The 19,357-nt window shown below is 45.7% G+C and overlaps 1 protein-coding gene across 5 annotated transcripts in view; it reads right to left on the bottom strand.

Annotated features, from left to right (window-relative positions):
• ZSWIM8 (zinc finger SWIM-type containing 8) overlaps positions 1 to 19,357 on the bottom strand; it is a 63,406-nt gene that overhangs the window by 2,038 nt on the left and 42,011 nt on the right. Inside the window, exons 10-26 of one of the 5 annotated variants that reach the window (XM_068950405.1) lie at positions 16,862 to 17,687; positions 16,679 to 16,780; positions 15,786 to 15,917; positions 14,846 to 15,025; positions 13,353 to 13,536; positions 12,701 to 12,799; positions 11,687 to 11,811; positions 10,199 to 10,430; positions 9,296 to 9,448; positions 8,553 to 8,775; positions 8,071 to 8,360; positions 7,040 to 7,263; positions 6,269 to 6,751; positions 5,475 to 5,643; positions 2,939 to 3,112; positions 1,402 to 1,521; positions 279 to 457 (exon numbers count right to left, since the gene is read on the bottom strand). In XM_068950405.1, the coding sequence (XP_068806506.1) occupies positions 279 to 457; positions 1,402 to 1,521; positions 2,939 to 3,112; positions 5,475 to 5,643; positions 6,269 to 6,751; positions 7,040 to 7,263; positions 8,071 to 8,360; positions 8,553 to 8,775; positions 9,296 to 9,448; positions 10,199 to 10,430; positions 11,687 to 11,811; positions 12,701 to 12,799; positions 13,353 to 13,536; positions 14,846 to 15,025; positions 15,786 to 15,917; positions 16,679 to 16,780; positions 16,862 to 17,687 (3,895 nt within the window). Of the gene's footprint in view, positions 1 to 278; positions 458 to 1,401; positions 1,522 to 2,938; positions 3,113 to 5,474; positions 5,644 to 6,268; positions 6,752 to 7,039; positions 7,264 to 8,070; positions 8,361 to 8,552; positions 8,776 to 9,295; positions 9,449 to 10,198; positions 10,431 to 11,686; positions 11,812 to 12,700; positions 12,800 to 13,352; positions 13,537 to 14,845; positions 15,026 to 15,785; positions 15,918 to 16,678; positions 17,688 to 19,357 lie in introns of all 5 variants that reach the window. The other 4 variants (XM_068950406.1, XM_068950404.1, XM_009671235.2 and 1 more) reach the window with 4 other exon arrangements.

The following is a 19,357-nucleotide window of genomic DNA, read 5'->3' as shown; positions in this document are numbered from 1 at the left end:
GCAAGAAAAGAGGAGGACTGGGAACACAAAACCACCTCATCTTGCAGGGTGAGCAAGGTGGCAAGAGGCCTTGAAAGAATCAGTACAATGGCATCCTTTGGACACAGCCTCCATAAAGGCAAGCAACACCTACTCTAGACCCTATTGAGTGAGACAGATACATCAGGCAATGGACCACTTCAGCTACGAGTACCCCAAGGTCCCCCCCTTCCCTCCCCACATGCATGCAGTATTTGCAGGGCAGGTTCTAACAAGCAAGTAGTCAGGCAGCAGGTTACCTGCATGTAGGCCTGCTGGCACCTCTGCACTAGCTGGTGGAAGGCTGGGGTGCGCAGGTGGTTGTGCACATGGGCCGGGTTGAGCCTCTGTAGAGCTTCCATGATGATCTCCTGCAGCACAAAAGGGCTCAGCACCCCCTTGGCTGCACCAACACAAAACTGATGCACGTAGTTTACACCTGCACAGGGAGGAGACGTCAGAACAACGCAGTGTTAAAGACACACAAGAAGTCAGGCAACCAAACAAGAACCTGGATTTGGAGCACCTTCTTCCTAGTGTAATGTATCCTCCGCCAGCCTCAGGGGAGAGGGGCTATCAAGCTCCCAGGGACAAGAGACCATTCTGATAAATCTGTCCAGGCTGAGTAAAGACCAGGTACTACCCTCAGCCACTCTGATATTTCCAGTTCACTTCTTTTTAAAAAGGAGGCGAAAGAAAAGTAATGTGGCAGGATAACTACAGAGACAAGAGTATGCAGTACCTCCTCTCATCGCTTTCTTCCTGCCCATCTAGAAAGCATCTGCACCCCCAGCACTCAGGCCTTGATGAGGCTACAGGGCTATTCACATTTCTCCACTGCTGTCTGCACTGGAACTCCTCCAGCAGTAGCAGGAGAAGCCATGCCACTAGACAGGCTGTTTGTAGACTTGTTTTTGTAAGTTCTTACTGCTGACGAAAGAATTTAAAAAGAAAACAAAAAAGCTGATAGAACACAGACCCAAGATGAAAGTGGAAGTGAAAAAAAAAAATGGTGGTTTGAGCACCTATTGCTATAGAAGGTCTTCACAGAAGGCATAAATATACATAAAAAAGAGAGGAATACCTACAAGATAATGGAAAGGGAAAATAAAAAGCTACTGTTCTGGATATACATGCTCTGAGTCCAGTCCAACCCCATGCACTTCATCCAGAGCCTCAAAATTCAACAACTGGCATACAGAACGCAGAAAGGGGACAATTGCTTGGATGAAAGAGCAGTAAGGATCTTCTGAAACTCTCTCAGAAATAGGATCAGACACTAGCTTCACCCAATCTTTGACGTTTCAGTCTTAAGAGAGCTTTTCCCCCATGATCTAAATCCCAGCAAGTAGATTTCTGCTGAAAAACTGATCTGAGCCTTACCTAACTTCGCAGCTAACCCAAGGAGCCATTTTACATCCTCCGTGTAGGGCGGGCTGCGGGAGAAGTTGTTGGGATGGTCATTGTGAGCTCTTCGGCCAAGCATCTCCAGTGCCAGCATCCCTGTGAGAAAGGGGCAGCCAGAGTCAAGCAGTGCTTCTGCCCCAGTAAGACTTGGTCTAGCAGTTACTCACTGCAACACCACCTGATTGCCCTGCCCTTCATTAGCAGCAAATTCCCTGACTGCAGAGAGCCCACAAAGAAACAAAAGGCCTAGTTTGGAGACTGTCACCACAAGGAGGAGCTGCAAGGACAGCTGCATCTGCTCCACGTTGGGAAATCTGCACAACCATCACACCTCAGAGAGCTGCAAAGAGACCACGAGCACCTACAGCACATGGACCTAAAGGGTGCACTGCAAGAGATGCCCTGAAAACAGTGCCTTTGCTCCAAATTTAGCAACAGAGGAGCTACCCAAATCAACCAGTTCTGCTGCAAAGGCAACAGGCCTACGTTAAAGTGCGGTATGCCAATGTGCAAACATTTCACTCATTCCTTTACAGTTCTTCACACAAATCCTCTCATTTAAACATTTTTAAAAACCCAGCAAGCCCTATGTAACCCAATGGCCAGTCTTCATCTTCCAGGCCCTCCCCCCCCCCAACTCCTTCTCTGTTTTTCAGGCAATTAAATGTCTTTCATGTCTTAACACCTACCACTGTGATGTTTCCCATGACACCTGCCCCCTTTCTGGCTGACAAGTACCTTCTCCTCTAGTTTTCAACAAAAAACTGAAGCAACTTCCAGATAGCCTTCCTTCCATCTTCTTGCTGTTCCTCTTCCTGTGCTGCCCTGTGCTAGCTTTGTCTAGCTTGAAGTGTCCCTCCCCCTTCTCTTGACTATCTGCTAGGTTGGACCATCACTATGTATAAGTAGCTTACTACAATCTATGCTCAACTGCAAACTCTGAGACTCCGATATCCTTATACCAGTGACAGTCCAGGCAGACACTGTTTATTTCCTAGTAACCAGTGTAACTGGGGAAGGAATACTACTTTATACGCACCTTCTATGAAATTTCCCTCCACACCAGCCTTCCGCAACCTAGCTGGAGGGGTGCGAGGTGTACTCTCAAGTGGTATCATTACACTAGAGCTGTGCCTACATTGTCCACAAGGAGCAGAAACTGAACTCCATTTTTTTACATGGTCACAACTTCCACAACCACATTCTCAGAGTCCCATGCAGGCCTGCAGCACCTGCTCAAAGGCAAGACCTTCCCCAGCTCTACCCACTTAGCTTTCTCTTCTACTCCGACAGCTCTCAACAGCAACTGTACAACCTACTAGTGCTTTGCCTCCATTTTCAGCCTCGTGATATGCTGATCATATGACCATGAACCAGCTTTCCCCATGTAACTAGGATGCCATCACCCCCAACAGGTGCAGTAGGAAATTGCCAAACAACAGTGAGAACCTGCTGCAGCCATGCCCTGAATCCCTCTTGAGGGGGCCATGGGAACCCACTCGGCTGTCCTTACCAACTCGGTATGCAGAGTGGAGGTAGTGCAGACCTTGGGGGCTCACAGGCTGACTGTGCTGCTCATCCTCGGCAGGAAAACCCCCTGTAACAAGGGAGTTGGGCTGTGAGGACAGAGTTGTCAAGGAAGCCCCCTGAATCGCTGGGAACGTTGATCCTGCATGGACACTTCCTACTGAAGAGAGCAAAACAGCAGCATTAGGACCCACTACCAAGCCTATGAGAAGCTTTACTTGGGCCATCATCTCCCTCACCTGACAGCCCACTGCCAATGTACTGTTCTGCTCCCCTAAACAGAACAATACAGCAACCAAAAACCACGGACTTACAACTGAAATACAATGGACTGAGAGTATCTCTATTTTGTTTGCAAGCAGGGGCTGAAATGGGTCAATTACGTGATTGCCTATCTCCTTCCAGTATCCCATGGACACGCACATCATCCATGATTTCCATGTAAATACCTGTATTGACTCAAACGAGTTGCTACTGTTAAATGACATGTGTGATTCTGACTTCTTGTTCAAGGAAACAAGCATGTCAGTCTCCATCTGATGAGAAACTGCTGAAAAAAGTCACTGAATGAGAATGGTATTAAATCACTCATAAGTCCAACATTGTGAGATTCCTCCACTGCTGTAAAACAGCTACGACTCCATCCAACAACCCAGAGGGAAGGGTGTTACTGGAGGCTAGCTTCCAACCGATCCTCAGAAGGAACAGCAGATGCAAATACTGGCCACACGTATCAACAGTAAAAACAGCAAGGCAACCTGAGAAGGTTCAGACACCTTCACACACTAACAGGGATAAATTCAAGGGAATCACAGGAAATCCATTACACTGTATTGCCTAAACTTTTACTGGAAGCCATTAACACTGAGTCAGTAAACTACTCTGACAAGGGACTCAAGTTTATCTGAATTTCCTCTCAAGAAAGGCACACAGAGGAAAAGTAAGGTGTGCTTGAGAATGAGCAGAGATGTTGTTAGGTGTGTGAACGTTGTTACCTTTATTTCCTAGCTTCTCTTTGGTGCTGCTACACCAGCCTGGGCAACACTCCGTGTTCTGATTTCTTCTCTTCCCTGCTACCTCTGTTGCTGTTTGTTTGTTTTTTCTGAAATATGTTTCCTAGCACATAGTTGAATACCTGAGAACAACCTGCCTCTAAGGACAGATCCACCTGACCTCCTCAGCAAAGCTGACATACAGCACCAAACAGTCCACAAATTGTGGCAAAATCCATGCTGCATTTGAAGTTTGGCCAGGGAGAATAACCCATATGAATGAGCTGCACTGCTGCCAGAGCTCAAGCATTACCACGTGACTACCTACTCCATGAACACTGAAACAATATTTTAAAAATCGGAAAACAGAAGTTCAGGCAAGTCATAAACAATGGCAACTGGAAAGGGTGGGGTTGTTTTTTCCTTTCATTATTTTAAGTGCCCTACGATGAGTTAACAGCTCTGGAGGATTCATAGCTCTTGGGAGGCATGCAGAAATGGTTTCTCACAGATAAGACTCACAGCTCAAAGCCAGGACTGAGGCTGTCAGCAAACAGAGGATGCTTTTCAAATTCTGAGGCCTTCAGGACTCCTCTGTTTGTTTTTTGTGGTGGCTTTTCAGTATTAGAATGAAAGAAAGTGCACTTAAAAATAACTGAAAAGGAAGCCTCTTTCTCCTGAAAATCTGGGTATGAGGGAGGCCAGCACATCTCTTAAGTGGTTTCCCACGTGCCAGTCTGCTAGAGCGTGGTCAGTTGTGAAGCACTGATAAGCAGATGTACAAACAGGGAAACCTCAGCATCTCCAGTGAGGGGATAACAGAGCCCGAGTCCAACTACCATCTGCTGGTGCAGCACCCCAGTACAGTGGGAACATGTCCCAAATTCAGTCATCAACACATCTGCTCTTCCAGTGCTGCACACTACCTGATGGGTCTTCATCATCACTCCAGCCCCAACACAAAACAGGTGCAATCACTCAAACTGCCATTGACATGATCCTGCCAAAATAGGCACGTTTAGGGTACTGGCCACCTCCAATCTTTTTGGTCAGGAAAGACAACTATTAATGCTACTGCAGCAGAGGTTTGACTGCTGCCTGCTTCCTGCATCCTCTTTTTGTCTAACCCAAAGGGATCACAAAAGCCTACCCAAGATCATCTATGCTCACGTTGCCCTGAGGAGAGGCTGCTGAGGAAAAAAGAAGGGGGAATAAAGCTATAATAAGTTAGAGGTCAGAAGGGCTAGCTAGGAGGTCTCCAAACACTTCAGTCTGAGATGCCAAAATAATCTCACACTTGAAATTGAGCTAGCCAGAAATTAAAGCCCCACTAGCTGAATCAGGGTTCCCTGGTGTCTCGTTAGGAACCCCAATATGCTTGAACATCCACACCTGCAGGCTGAGGTGAACTTGGACAGAACTTTTCAGTGCAAGAGCCCTGTTCCCACACGTGGTCAGTGAGGAGGACTTGGCTGGAGTACAGGCAGGAGGCACCTACGCTATGCATAGCCCAAGACCTGTAACACTCACTCGCTACATTGGAAGACAGTGATAGTCCTGTCTCACTGTGATAGGGATGCACTGCAATCTGCGTCATGGATGGAACCGGCACACCAGGGAATGACACCGCTGTAGCTGCCAACGACGGGGTTGTTACCGAATAAGGGTACTGCGCTCCTATGAATGCTGGATGGACACCCTAAAACAGAAGATGAATAACAGTCATGTCTACTTCCCCTGACCATTAAGAAGAAATCCAAAACACGATATCCCCACGCTAACCCCAGAGTGCGGGAAGTCCAGTCTGACAGGGAGGAGGAAGCACAGGAAAAATGCAGCACAGAAACTACCTTGAACCAGACGACTATTACATCTGCTTGCTCCTCATCCTTTTAAAACTAATCAGTTTGTACAAAAACACTCCCAAGAACTTTCAAAGATAGGCAGAAGCTAAAATATCCTTTGCTGGTTTCCCCTCTGTAGTTCTTACTTCATCTGAAAGCTCTCAGGACGACAAGCTTTCTGTCAAGTGCGTGTTCTGAAAAAACTACAGAGTAATAATAATTAAAAGCCACTGACATAATACTATATTCTATATTCTCTTGAGACTTTATAAATACCCCTAGAAGGCTCCTTGTCAGTGAAAAAGCTGAGTTGGGGAGCTGAAGGTAGGTTTCACAAATCACCAAGTCAGTCAGCGAGAGCAGAAGCTAGAACCCAAGACACAGCAGCTCTCAGCCACATGCTCACCCCAGTCAGGCGTACCCCCTCTGGAAGCAGCCACACAACTCCCTGGAAATGAACAAGCCAAAAGCAAAACTCACCTGCGGGTAGGCTGAGCCAGGCACCGGGAAGACTGCTGGGCGTGGCATGTGCTGGATGGTGTGTCCAATATACTGGGGATTACAGGGGATATGAGTCTGGAGGGTGGTGTAGGGGTGGAGGCCTTGCGTGTGTGTGTGTGCCATAGCTGGTCCTGCCATCGTATGCTGCTGGTACATGGTCGACCCCACAGAAATCACGGGCATGACTGTTGCTGCTGCGGTTACTGCAGCTGCCACTGTTACAGTGGTCGGCTCAGAGGTCACCCGGTTGTCCGTCAACCCGCGTGCTGCTTCAGAGGCAGCTCGTGCACCACTGGCACTGCAACCAGTGGCTCCTTCTCTCTGGGCTGGGGTCCCACCAACAGTCTGTTCATAAAGCCAGTACCACTGGTGAGCTACTTCAAAGAGGACCTCTGGGTACACGCCGCCTCCTTTGGCTGCCTCTTCTACTGCCATACAGGCCTTCTCCAGCATCAGATTATCCTGAGGGCAGGGGAGAGAAAAGCAGAGGGTGAAAAATGCAAAACCAGAAATGCCAGGAGAAGGCAAAACTACAACAAGAGAAAAACATAACGTACTCTAAAATGATTGATGCAATGGGGAGCAGACAGAAACAAGGCTGCAGAATAACCAGAGCTATTCATGAAAGACAAGAGAAATCCACAGAAATTCAATTAAGGCAGCAGCAAAAAGGAGCCCATTCCACAGATAAAAGCATGTTCTTGACGGTGGAAATCAGCTTGTGCTAGCCATCCCCCATGTGATGCCTACCTGTTCCTTACACTGCACCAGAGCCCTCTGGATCTCATTTGGGTTCAGGGCATGAGCGTGGGGCAGGCAGCTGAGTGCCAGTTCAGCAGCTGCTCGCACCATGTTGGAGTCTCTGGCCCGTGAGGCCCTGTCCGCCAACGATGCCACCTCCGGAGGTGTGAGATGCCCGTCCCAACACTCCACCAAGATGTTCAAGGCTGCACTACCAATCTCCATGGCCTGCCCTAAGAGTAAGAGAGGAGAATGTCATACTGCTGACCATGCCCAACACAGAGGCAATCAGCTTCTCCCCTAGAGCAGGTGCACTCATAACTTCCCTCAGGGGCCAGCAACAGAGACCAGGTGCTCCCCTCTAGGATTCAAGTCAAATTCAGGCTCTTCCTCCCAAAACACAGGATAGATAAGAGCCCTGAATAAGCTGGATAAATAAGAAGTGACTGAGGGGACTATTATCAAAGCTAAGTGAAAGATGCACTTGAGGCAGTGAGAGGAACTTGCTATAGCTGCTTTAGTACCCACGAACCACAGCCTGGACTGTCACTTGACTTCCGTCACATCAGGAAAACATGAACTTTCCCAGGTGTGTTTTTTGGGCTCTAGAAGCCACACAGGGAGAAAACTGGCAGTGGGACTGGATGCAAACAGAGGGAGAAGGAAAGTGAAATTTTGAACACAGCCAAAGAGCACATTCAAACTTTACAAGCCTCCGTCTCTTCAGCAGACCCCCAAAGGAGAAGTCAAGACCAGTCTCTGTGCCACTTCCCTTTCCCAACAGCTTCTGAGAAGGGCCTATGGCTCCAAACACTGAAGCACATTGCAGTACAAACAAGAAGAAACAAGTCACCAGAATTTTCCATGCCAAAACAAGCACTACAGTGTAAATCACTAGTTCCTAGCTTGTACCGGTGGTTGTGCCACCGGCTTACATGGCTACCACAGCACATCAGCATCATCATGTTTGGCCACAAGCTCACCTCCCTCCCCCTCCTTCCTGCCCAAAAGCAAGTTTACCAATAAAATTGTGCTGTAACCTGTGATCCAGGAGACATGAGAGGAGTAAGTTCGAGAGAGCCAGTTGGGAGACACAAAGTTGTGCAGCCCTAGTGCATAGAGCCCAATCTCGAAGGCGCAGAGGTGAAGGTTGCGGTGTGGTCCCTGGTGCCCACCGCTGGAGGAAGGGTGGGTGAAGATGGAGGTACTGCTATTTCCACCTGCTTTGATAAGGACTGTCTTGGCCAATTCAAAGTAGAAGTGAGCAGCTGCCTCTGAGGGCTGGTTTGGGACATGAGGAGCATGGCTTTCCAGCCGCCTGCCTTTATACCTAAAAGAAGACAGAGGAACCTTTCAGACAGCAACAGGTACCCTAAGCTCACTAGCTGGGGTACAGTTCCTGTCTTTTGGCTCCAGAAGAAACAAAACAAGCTCTCTTAAGGAAGTACTTCCTGGTGCACACATGCTACATCCCTGACATCACGCCTAGAGGTTGCCTCTGTGTGTTAGTGTTATTCATTACCTGCCAACTTCCACAGTCTTTGCACGGGCTCCACCACTGGCTCTCCTACTGCCACTGGAGGAGGAAGAGCCCAGCGAATCACTTGAAGAACTGCTGATACTGTCACTGTCTTGTCCTCTGCCCCAGGATGTTGTTGCCCATCCCCCACGTAGTGGCCGCCGACTGAGCGTTGGAGAGCTGTCAGAGGTGGTTTCAGGAGCGCTGCTGTCAATACTAGCCATGCCTACAACACCAAAACCAACACAGCAATGTCAGCAGGCAAGCTCCTGCCCACGTCTCCTACAGTCCTGAGTAAGGACAGTCATGCCAGTGACAGCCTAACAGCTGCCAGGCATTTAACATTTTTGCAAGCTGTAAGAGATGAAATTAGCCAGTTTGGCCACAGATATCACCAGTCATTTTGCAGTTCCTGATTAAAAAGCAGAGGTATTCAAGCAGTAAGTATCTTTGTTTCCCTCTTCACACCATCCTAACCCCTCAATCTATCTGCCAAGCTTTATGGCAGCGTATAAAACAAGAAGCAAATATGCATACGAGATCAAGTTCAGTACGTTGCATGAGTATGAAGCAAGGAGGAAACCTGTGGAACAAAGCTTATTTCTCCAGGCCAAAGACCTCAGAAGCAATCAACTGCTTCTGTAATAAAGGAAAAGCTGACAGGTGGAATGAAAGAGCAGATGAATTACTAAAACCCCAGCAGGGTGGCCAGCACCGCACCACAGGCTGTATTAACTAGTTCCTACCTGTGTGCTTCTTCTTTTGCCTGACAGGCGAACCCCAGCATCTCCCATTGTATCCACCTCGGTTGCCAAGGGCCAGACGACTGGGGACCTTTCCCTCTTGTTTCAAGACAGTGGACTCTCCCGCTGGCTCACAAGGGGACCTCTGAGAGCTCTCTGCATAAACAGGGCAGTGATAAAGTAAACACGATTTGTTTCTGTACCTTTAAAACCAGATGTGTCAGTTTAAAAGTATAAACGTTAAAAGACAGAGGTTCTTTAAAAAGTGAGTGCTACTTAGAGGCAGGATTGTATCAGTCCTCTTTCAGTATTAAACATATCATCAGATACCAGGTCAAGAACATTTAAGCTTAACAACTCAAGCTTTGGAAGGTTTGTTCCAACTACGGACAAAGTTTTAGAATAACAATGCTCCAGCAACCTTGACCTTATTGTGCTAATCCTAAGCTGCTATTGATCTCTTCAGGAAGAGTTAAGAGAGCATCTGGTGGAAAGGGGCAAATCTTGAAGGAAAACACACCCCATTTATCTCTGATGCCCTTCAGCCATCATAGTTCCTATTCTCACAAGAAGGCACCTGACTTGGTGCGTAAACTTTTTGAAATGCTGTGATACAAAGTGAAAGATGCAGTCACAGTACTTTTATGTATACCAGAAACCAGTTAACAACTGACTCAACATAGGATAGCCTGAAAAGTAGTTGGAATTTCTATGCAACAACAAGGTCGACAGAAATGGATTCAGCCAAGCAGATAATGGGAGAATGACGTTCTAGTAACTGTCAAGCAGTCAGATGCTAATAAATAAATCACTTTCAACCACTTCCCAAGATAAACAGAAACTTAGTTTCCTTTTTGCCCTGATAACCAAAGGGTTTCAACACAGCCCTACCAAAGCACCTCTTACCCTGTGCACTCTTCTCCACAAAGTTCTCGGGACTGCTCTGGACTGCAGTGCTTACGCTGGCTTGCTGAGTGACAGAAGTCCCTGGAAGTTGCTGGATAGCTGCAGTGGACTGGGCAGCGTGTTTGGAAGGCGATTTCTGATTTGCTACTGTAGGCTTGCTGGATGAGTAGAAGGAACTCAGAGTCTGTGGTTTGTGTGTTTGACTCTCTCTGTCTAGGAGTTTGTCTAAAATCTTTAATAGCAAGAAAAAAAATAGAAAACAGGCATTAAACAGAGAGCGAGAGGAAAGTACCAGATCAGCTTCCCTGTGGAAAATAAATTCCATTTGGTTGGATAATAAAGAAAATATTTGCCTGCTTTCTAGAGAAAACAGGCATCTTCTTGTACTCTTCTTGTACACAGTTGAGAGCCATGTGGTCTGCATTACTGGGGAGGCACAGATTAATTTGTACTCAGTAATATCCCCATTTTTAGTTCAAAAAGCCACTGGCTTCCCATGGAAGGTATCCAAAACACACAATACAAAAGCAGTTCTGCTACATCAAGCGCAGAACAGGGCTGTATATTCAGTTCTGCCAGTCATTAGATATTCTTGCTCAAGTCTCTACAATTACTTGCTCACTATCTAAAAAGTTCTGTCACACAATTACTGAGAAACTGGTAAAGCCTTTTGAGACTTTCAGACACTAGAGAAATTGCCTTCTACCAGACTACAACACTTTGTCATCCCTGTTTATTATATAATTGGAGAATAACACATGAACATATTTTATGGGCTTGTCCATTTCTACTGTTCATTCTGCACATGAAATGAACACGACAAGTGTGACAGGATTTATTTGTAGACAGCTGATACTGCACGCACACCCTATTAATCCCCGTAGCAGAGAACAGTGTAGCAAAAGAGCTTTTCCTGTAGAAGTCAGAAATAAAATCTTGCTGGGTAGAACTGTTTCTGAATAGAAAAGGTTAATAAAAATCCTTCCTGAAACTCTAGAAGTTCTTGATATTACAGGGTCGGGGGGGACCCAGAGTTGTACTTTCTCTTGCACAGACAGTTAAAGAGATAGGTGGATTGAACCTGTGTATAGAAGAGGTGAGAGAGATTAAGAGACGAAGGCTTTGCTAGTTATATTGTTCTGCATGCCAACATCCCTGCAGCAAAACAGAATCAATGCCCAGACCACACACACAATGCACACCAAAAAAACCCTGGGACAAAGGACTTGTTTCAGCAGGTAAGCAAAAACATTAAATTCAGCAAGAACGCGTTTCCAAAGTGGAGTTTAAGGAGCCTATGGAAAGGCAATGCTCACTATACAGTCAGATTTTGCACTGGTGGGAGAATACAAGCACTACAGCATAGTTTGAAATAGCAGGCAGTACATGACACAGCAACTTATACGCATTGGCAAAACTGTGAAATCTGTCAAAAACCAAACGTGATTTGCTTTCCATTACCCTCTCTGCTTTTAAAGGGATGCTCACCTTCTTCAGCTTAGACTGATCATCCTTGTAAGTAATCATCAGAGCTAATGCCAGATCCCCCTTCTCCCTTCGGGTGCCTTCACACAACAGAGGATGTTCTGCTTCACTTACAGTTGTCTTCATTCCTGCAAGCCAGAAAAGAGAGGGATGAAAAGACAAGTGAGCTCAAGGGACTACACAACATCCTGAGCATTAGCTATACCTGAGACTGCTTTATTCACCTCACTGTCCTAAGTGAAAGAATTTTCCTTATTTTTCTGTTAACTTCAGAAACAGCTTTTGAATAAACTGGAGATACTGTCTGTCCCAGAATACTAAGACTGTTACAACTGTCAGAGCAACCAGAGATGCCACAAGAGTCCAGGCAAGCCCAGAACTCCATCTTGAAACAAACTTTTCCAGTTTCTGCAGATGCTACAAGCAAGCGTTTCCATGCCATAAAGAACAGATCTTCCTCCTCTCAAAGATAAGGCAAGAGAAGACAAGTCTATTCCTTCTTTTCCCATGCTGCTCTAAAACAGGCATATGCTTACTGTCAATAGTATATAACAGTAATGTATACAACTACTGTTTTGCTGCTGAAGCCGATAAATGAGAGACAGTAGTCCTGTACTATGCTAAGATCCTGAATTACATGATAATGCCTGGGACTACTTCTTTTTGATAGTCTTTTACTACCATTGTCTTAACCTCCTCTGAGGGTAATTGCCTTTTGTTCTCTGAAACTGTCCATCTCAATTAAATACCTCTTCCAAGACAAACAAGAAGAATGGCTGAAATGCACATTACTACTCTAACATTCAGCTCCTGCCCCGTATCCCCTTCCATTATTCCGGTCTTTGCAAAGGCACCTCAGACCTGGCATGCAGGACACTTCTGCATCCAGTACTGACAATCCATGCAAACATTTTTATTTCTGCACCAAACAAACCATCCATCAACTCTCACCACCAAAATGAGGCGGGATGCAGAAAATGGATGAGGAAAGCCTTCTCTTACAACAAAGATTCTTACCAAGAGCAGCAACAGCTGCTTCAAAACCAAGCTCTTCATCTCCAGGCATTTCATTATTCCAATTACGGCTTGGGGGTCTAGAGCCTGTAGGAGAAACCACTGAAAGAAGACAGGAGAATTAGTGCTCAGCTTTCAAAACTAGGACTTCAGGGCAGAAGGCATTTCTGGCAGCTTTCTGAGTTTGCAGAGCTTCCCGAGATCCAATTCCCAGCCGAAATATCAGTTTCAAGAGCACAGCTCTGTTCTCAGTCTTTCTCCCCTTCTCTCTCCGAACTCAGAAGGCTCCCTATCAGGCAGGCATACTGTCAAGCAAGCCTTCTAATCCCAAGTTGCTGGGCTTTTCCTTAAATACTAGGATTATGTTAGCCAGCATAAGGGAGGAAGAGTCAAACCTTTATAACTATTTTGCAAATACACAAATAGTGCTGAAGCGTGATAAGTTTCCAATTGCTTTCAAACATAAGCAGAAGCAGAGCCAATTCCAGTGGTGCAAAAAGTATCTCTAGAGCAACACAGAGTGAAAAGCAAGCAACAGTGTGAAAGGTCAAGATTAGGCTGTTTTCATATAGAAGACAGTTCCTTTCTGGAAGCCTCTCAAGACCTGGAATCTTAGAGCATGCTGTTTGCACACGCAAGCCAATGCAGACTGTACCTGGAGTGCACAGGACATCAAAAATAAAGCTGGCTAACATGAGAGGCAGGACAGGGCGATAATCACATAAGGTCCCTTCTCGCAGTTCTTCAGCTCTTCCTCGGATAGTATTCATCTCATTAGTGCCCAGGGGAATCTTCTTCAGGAGAGCTACAATCTCAGACTCCTGATATGCCAGCTTCACCTAGTAGTGTCCACAAGGAAACAGAAGAAGCAGCCATCAGCATAGGCCCTGTGGTCAGCTGACCATTTTTCCCTATACAGATGTTAAAGTATAGCAATAGGTTTTCTTGGTTTCTTAGATGACAGCAATCCTTAGAACCCAAGCCACCCTTACCACTCCCTCCACACTGAACACAGACATTCAAATCTAACACAAGTCTTGCCTCATATTTATACACAACCTCCCTTTGACTCAAACTATCTGAAACTGCGTACAAAGAAAAACCATCAGCCTTCGTAGGAGAAGCGTTTGGTTGCATAAGTCATGGGAAAAGGAAATCACTCCTAATTGTAGGAAAAAGCATGCCGCATTAAGTCATACCCCTGCCTGAACCAAGAGGGACTGACTAGCAGACGAATGGGCATGGGGTGGCAACAAGCATGCCACCAGAACAGACCATTACATTACGGTACTCTGTACCACTCCTTCATTCTCTCCATTTTAACATGCAAAGATGATTGTTTTCTCCAGAACAGCTTAGGCAGCTGGTGACTGCCAACCTCACACTTAATCCTCTCTTCAAACCCTAATAAGTATAGATAATCCAAATAACAACTGTACTTGGTGAATTCCCAGCAACAATACACGTTTCCAGAGTCTGCACAACCCTGCAGTCAGAAGGAAGACAGCTGCAACTCACAGACAAGGTCTTAATCGGCCACTTTTTTTCCTAAATAAGGAAGCCTAATAATAGTCATTAAGCAGTGTCCACAGTAACATGCCTGCAACTGTGCACATGTTCATACACTAACAAATGAAGTATCAGCAAGAGTAACACTTTTGCAGCATAAACCAATTGCACTAGTTCACCCACAGGAATACATTTCAAACCACTTAAGCAGTGCATATATGGACAGTTTGCAAATGGCTTTTTTTTGAGATTAGCTAAGCAAGCTAGAAATATATTTAAGATAACATGTAAGCAAGCTGCTGCAAAGGAAATAAAATGTTCATAAAGGAGCTTGCGCTCATTTAAACATTTTTAAGTTCACAGCTTCATGTGAAACCAAAGGCCTGTTGGCAGATGATGCCTGAGCTTCCTTTCAATGAAGATGACCTCAGATGAAGTGACCTTTCCAGTCAAGTTCCAGGAAAATCAATGTGTGCTTGGGACGTGCACACAACCCATTTAGTTCCAATGCAACTAGTTTTAAGGAAACTTATAAAAGTACGACCAAACTTTACGAGCTTAAAGGGGAACTACATGAGCATAAGCATTCAAGTAGCATAATGTTACCTACGGATACCATCTTTTTGAGATGCTTCATACCTCCAGGGCCTTGGTAGAGGCAGGTGGCCTCTGCAGCTCCAGGGCAAACATTCCTATTCGGAAGGCCAGGTTGTGGTACTCCAACCGCTCACTCAACACAGTCAGCAGGAAAGCAGCTTTGGACAAGGTGTTAGTTGCCATCCATGTCTGCTTGCTGGTTGATACCTTGTTCTTTTTTCCCTGTTTGAGAAGAAATTTGTAGCAGGGCATTTTAGGAAAGAAACTCACCCCAGCTGTGATGGTATGAACAATAACTGTCTGCAGAAACTCCTATGCACCGATGCAGCAAGACAAGGACTTGCCCATTCGTCTAGAGGCAGGTTCATGCTAGCTCTCCTGATTGGTTCTATGCCTGCCCTCTCACCCTTTCAGGAGACAGAAGGAAGATGAGAACAAACTTGAACTTCATCCCTTTTGCTGAGGACTTCCAGGTCCCAGTGGTTATGAATGACCATAGCTCTTCCCCCTATCTCACTCCAGCACAACACAGTGGAAGACAGGGCCTGTCAATAAGACACATGCCCACTATTGGACTGGTGCTGTGTAGGCAGATGTTGCATGCCTGTCCCTTCCAAGGACAGGGAACTCTTCCATTAAGCAAGCACTGCTGCTCCTAAAGGAGCTGTTTCCTGAAGCTTTTAACAGCCAAACCAAGCTTCTCTCTGAAGCAAATGGAAAAGGAAAGGAGTTTTTAACAAAACTTAGTTTCTCAAAGTGCCAGGTCCTGCCAAATAGCCTGTTATTTTCTCCCTTCTATTCCCCCCCCCCATCTCCTCCCAGCGATCAGGCACATTAATGACACCCGAGAAGTCCAACCCAGAGAGAGCATCAAGGAACGGCCCCGCATCACAGTAAAAGAGAAATGCCTGGGAATACTACTGCACCCATCCTACATATTCCCTCTAACCTCCGATATTAGACAAGACCCCTCTCTCTCTACCTTAGTTGGTGGCTGCTCCACTTTGAGATCTGGAGGGTTGGCCAATAGGTCCCTGGCCAGCTCTACAGTTAAGCGACATGCTTCATTACTGTATCCATGTGCATACAGGGCCTCCGCACAGGCAAAAAGGATCTGCAAGAAAGAACCGATGGTCATATTCAAACCACAGTCCCCCAGGCTGAAGATAACCTGATCAAAGCACTTGTCACAAAGCCTCTGCAAACACAATTCACAACTAACCTCAGCAGTAGGCCTTCTCATAGAATCCTTCTTGCCTGGACCTTCACCAACTTCAAGTACTCCTCTAAAAACCCTCATTTTCCATGATTATGTCCCCTCCTCTCTTCAAGTGCTATGATCAGAGAATTACTCAAAAGATAAACTAAAACCAAAGCTGAGTTACTGTAACTATTTCCATGCATACCTATTTCAGCTTCTTGCTTATATAGGTGCAAACCCTAAACATATTTTGAGGTTATTACAGGAACGTGTCACAGCACATTTAGATTGTCTCTTGCTTTCCAGAGAATTTATGCTTACGTGGTTTGGAGTTAAATTTTTCCTGGAGAGCATGTCTCAGTCTTCTTTAGTTTGAGCTCAGTCAATTTTGCCATTTTCCCCTAGCCTCACTCTTGGAAAGCACACACAGTTTTGCCTACATTCATAAATCCTAGAATCTGAGATGGTACCAGCCAAAACTGGGACACACTTGAAGGGAGCACAGCAATAAGGAGTCAAGCTTGTGGAAAGCAGAGGTGTGATATAATGGATTATGATCACATTATAGTTAAGCACTTGACTTAAAAACATACGAGGTTAAGTGTGCCAGCTGAGAGGGTGGCGAGATAGCGACACGTACTGCAAAACAGTATTTTGAACTAGATCCAGCTCACCTCCATCCGGTTCTCCTGCTCCAGAGGCTTTATACCAGCAAATATATCCTGCTCCTCTTCATTTCCCCCTTCCGCTTTGTCATCATCTTCCTTGGCTACCTCCTGTGGATTCAGATAGTATACCTGGTAATCATCTTCCTCTTCTCCCTCATCCCCACCCCCTGCTGCACCATTTTCCCCCACTTCTTCTGGCTTCAGGCTCACACCACCGCTGTTCTCATCTGCAGAAGGCAGGTCATCATCGCCACTACCCATTTCTCCCACAGGATCCTTAGGTGATTTCTTGGCTGTGGAACTGCTCCTGATGCTGGGTTCAGGTCCCTCAGAGAAATACACCCCACCATCCTCCTCAAAGGTGTCCCTGTAGCTCCTGCTCAGTGGGCTTTCTGTAAAACTAAATGTGTTGCTGGCTTCGGCCCCCAGAGCCAAGCTGCTGTCATCCAGGCTCATCTCTGCCAAGTCCGGTTCCAGAGAGCTGTCTTCACTGCTCATGCGGCGTTTCCCACTATGTTTACTGGTCAAGCCTTTGCTCACTGGCAACTTGGTTTTGCCCACTCCAGTCTTATACACGGTTTTATCACCTTCTGCTGAAAGTCGTCTCAGAACCCTCTGCGGTGTTTCAGAGGCAACTTTCCGCTTTCCAGTGAGTTCCTTTGGACGAACTGCTGGCTCCTGGGGAGAGGGACGTGACCTGTCCCCAGGCTGCAGGCACGGTCCCCCGGGCTCCTGACCATGGGCTCTACCAGTCTCACAGGCAGTTTCTGCACACTGCAACCGGCAGCTCCTCTGCTGGATTGCCTTTACCCAACAGAATGAGTTCTTCTTGTCAGTGCTGCTATATGTGATTCCAGGAATGGGATAAGCCTCCTCCCAGTTGAAGTAACAGGCTTCCACAGCTGGCTTGAAACCCTGGAAGAGCTTCTCCAGTGATTTCTTGTGCTGACCCCTCTTGACATTATCTATGACTTTCAGCTGCCACTGTCTGAGCTGTGAGCAAAGGTCCCTGCGCCTAAGGGAAGAAGTGAGAGGACAGGTTAGAAAGCAGACAAAATACATCAGCAACAAACTACCTCCTAACCCACAGAATACCTCCTCCTTTTGGTCAGAAAACTCTTCTGCTAAAATAAGTATACATAGCATTGGTAAGAAGATAAGCGTAGAAAAAGAAACAGGTATATTAACTACCAAGTCCTAGACAGGCCCAGAACATAGAAAAAAAAATGTGATCAGCACCAACACAAAAGCATGCTGCAAGCAGGGAGGTTTAAAATGAAGTACTGTCTACTCTGTTAAGAGTCAGAGATAAGGCATCGTAGGTGCCTTAGCAGTCTCAGACTGCTCCTCCCCAGGGGTCGGAGTCATTCACAAAACAAAGAGGTGAAACAGCACTGCAGACAACTCCAATCAAGACTTTCACAAGTACAATCTAAACAGCCGGTGCATGGAAGCACCCTGCCAGACAGGACCACTTAATTCACCTCTCAGGTTCTTAGGTTTTACCCTGATATGCCTATCTGAGCATAACAATTTGATTTAGGCTGTAGCAGGCTGTCCTCAGGAGACTAAACTATTGCAACCCACAGGCACAAAAATAGCAAGACAAAATTACAGTTGATATTCAAAGAAATCTGAGGAGCTGATAGGACTATATATAATTAAATATTACAGCAGTTGGTCTCACGTCCTATATTACCACGAGACGAGCAAAACATTTCTGTGTTCCCCAGCTCCAAACCTCACTTAGAGCCTAAGCATACGAGCAAGATAGTCTGAATGGATTACATGTTTAGCTGATCTAATTCAAGAAGAGGAAAAGACATCTCTAGACACTGCACCAAGTGTCTCAGCCAACTGCCATCTTATTCCTGCCACAGATTTCTGGGATCTGGGATACAAGCCCAACACTTCAATTCTCTCAGATTTCCTATCAAAAGGACACAAAATTAAATCAAAATAGGGTGGCCTAATTTAGGTGCAAAGGGACAAAATGAGTTGAAAAGAATGGACTGTTTCTACTTGACCCCTAAAGAAACCAATTAACAAGGGAGCAGACTGGCAGGGCTTCATCAAGGAGAGGATTTTCAGAAAAAGGAGGAAGGGGAACTACTGGGAAAAGGTAACATGAGGATGAGAGTCTGCAAGGAATTACGAATGAGGCAGCAAATTTCCTTATGGCTCACTGGGAAGAGTAGTGAGAATGGACAGAAGAGGTTTCCTCATGGTGACTCTTCAAATTCTAAGAGAATAGGAAATCAGGCAAGAGCATCTGAATTATGCACAAGTTCAAGTAGGAGCTTTGACCAAATTTGAAGTGCATCAGATAACTGGAATGTGAATACACACAACTCAACTTCATACTTTGTTAAAAGCCAAAGAGCCTTTATGGTTTTTCTATGTGATTGATGTTTATGTTTATTTTAAGCTTCATTCCCAGTTTCCTACCATTTTCAATTTGTTTTCACCACCTATGCTAAGTTTCCTTCATACTGGAAACTATACAAGACAGAAACTGCATCCATTTTAGTGTCCCTGATGTACCTTGCAAAAGATATAGCATTTTATTAATGTTATGCAGCAATTCACAGAAAGCAAATATTGTTAACATGCAACTGTAGTGAAAATAATAACCTTTCTTTATTCTGAAAAAATTTTTTATTATTTATAGCACATTAAATCAAT

This window comes from Struthio camelus, chromosome 7 (genome assembly GCF_040807025.1).
Source record: "Struthio camelus isolate bStrCam1 chromosome 7, bStrCam1.hap1, whole genome shotgun sequence".
In the NCBI taxonomy this organism is placed as follows: Eukaryota; Metazoa; Chordata; class Aves; order Struthioniformes; family Struthionidae; genus Struthio; species Struthio camelus.
Note: the sequence above shows the minus strand (reverse complement) of the source record. Positions and strands in the feature narration are given on the sequence as shown.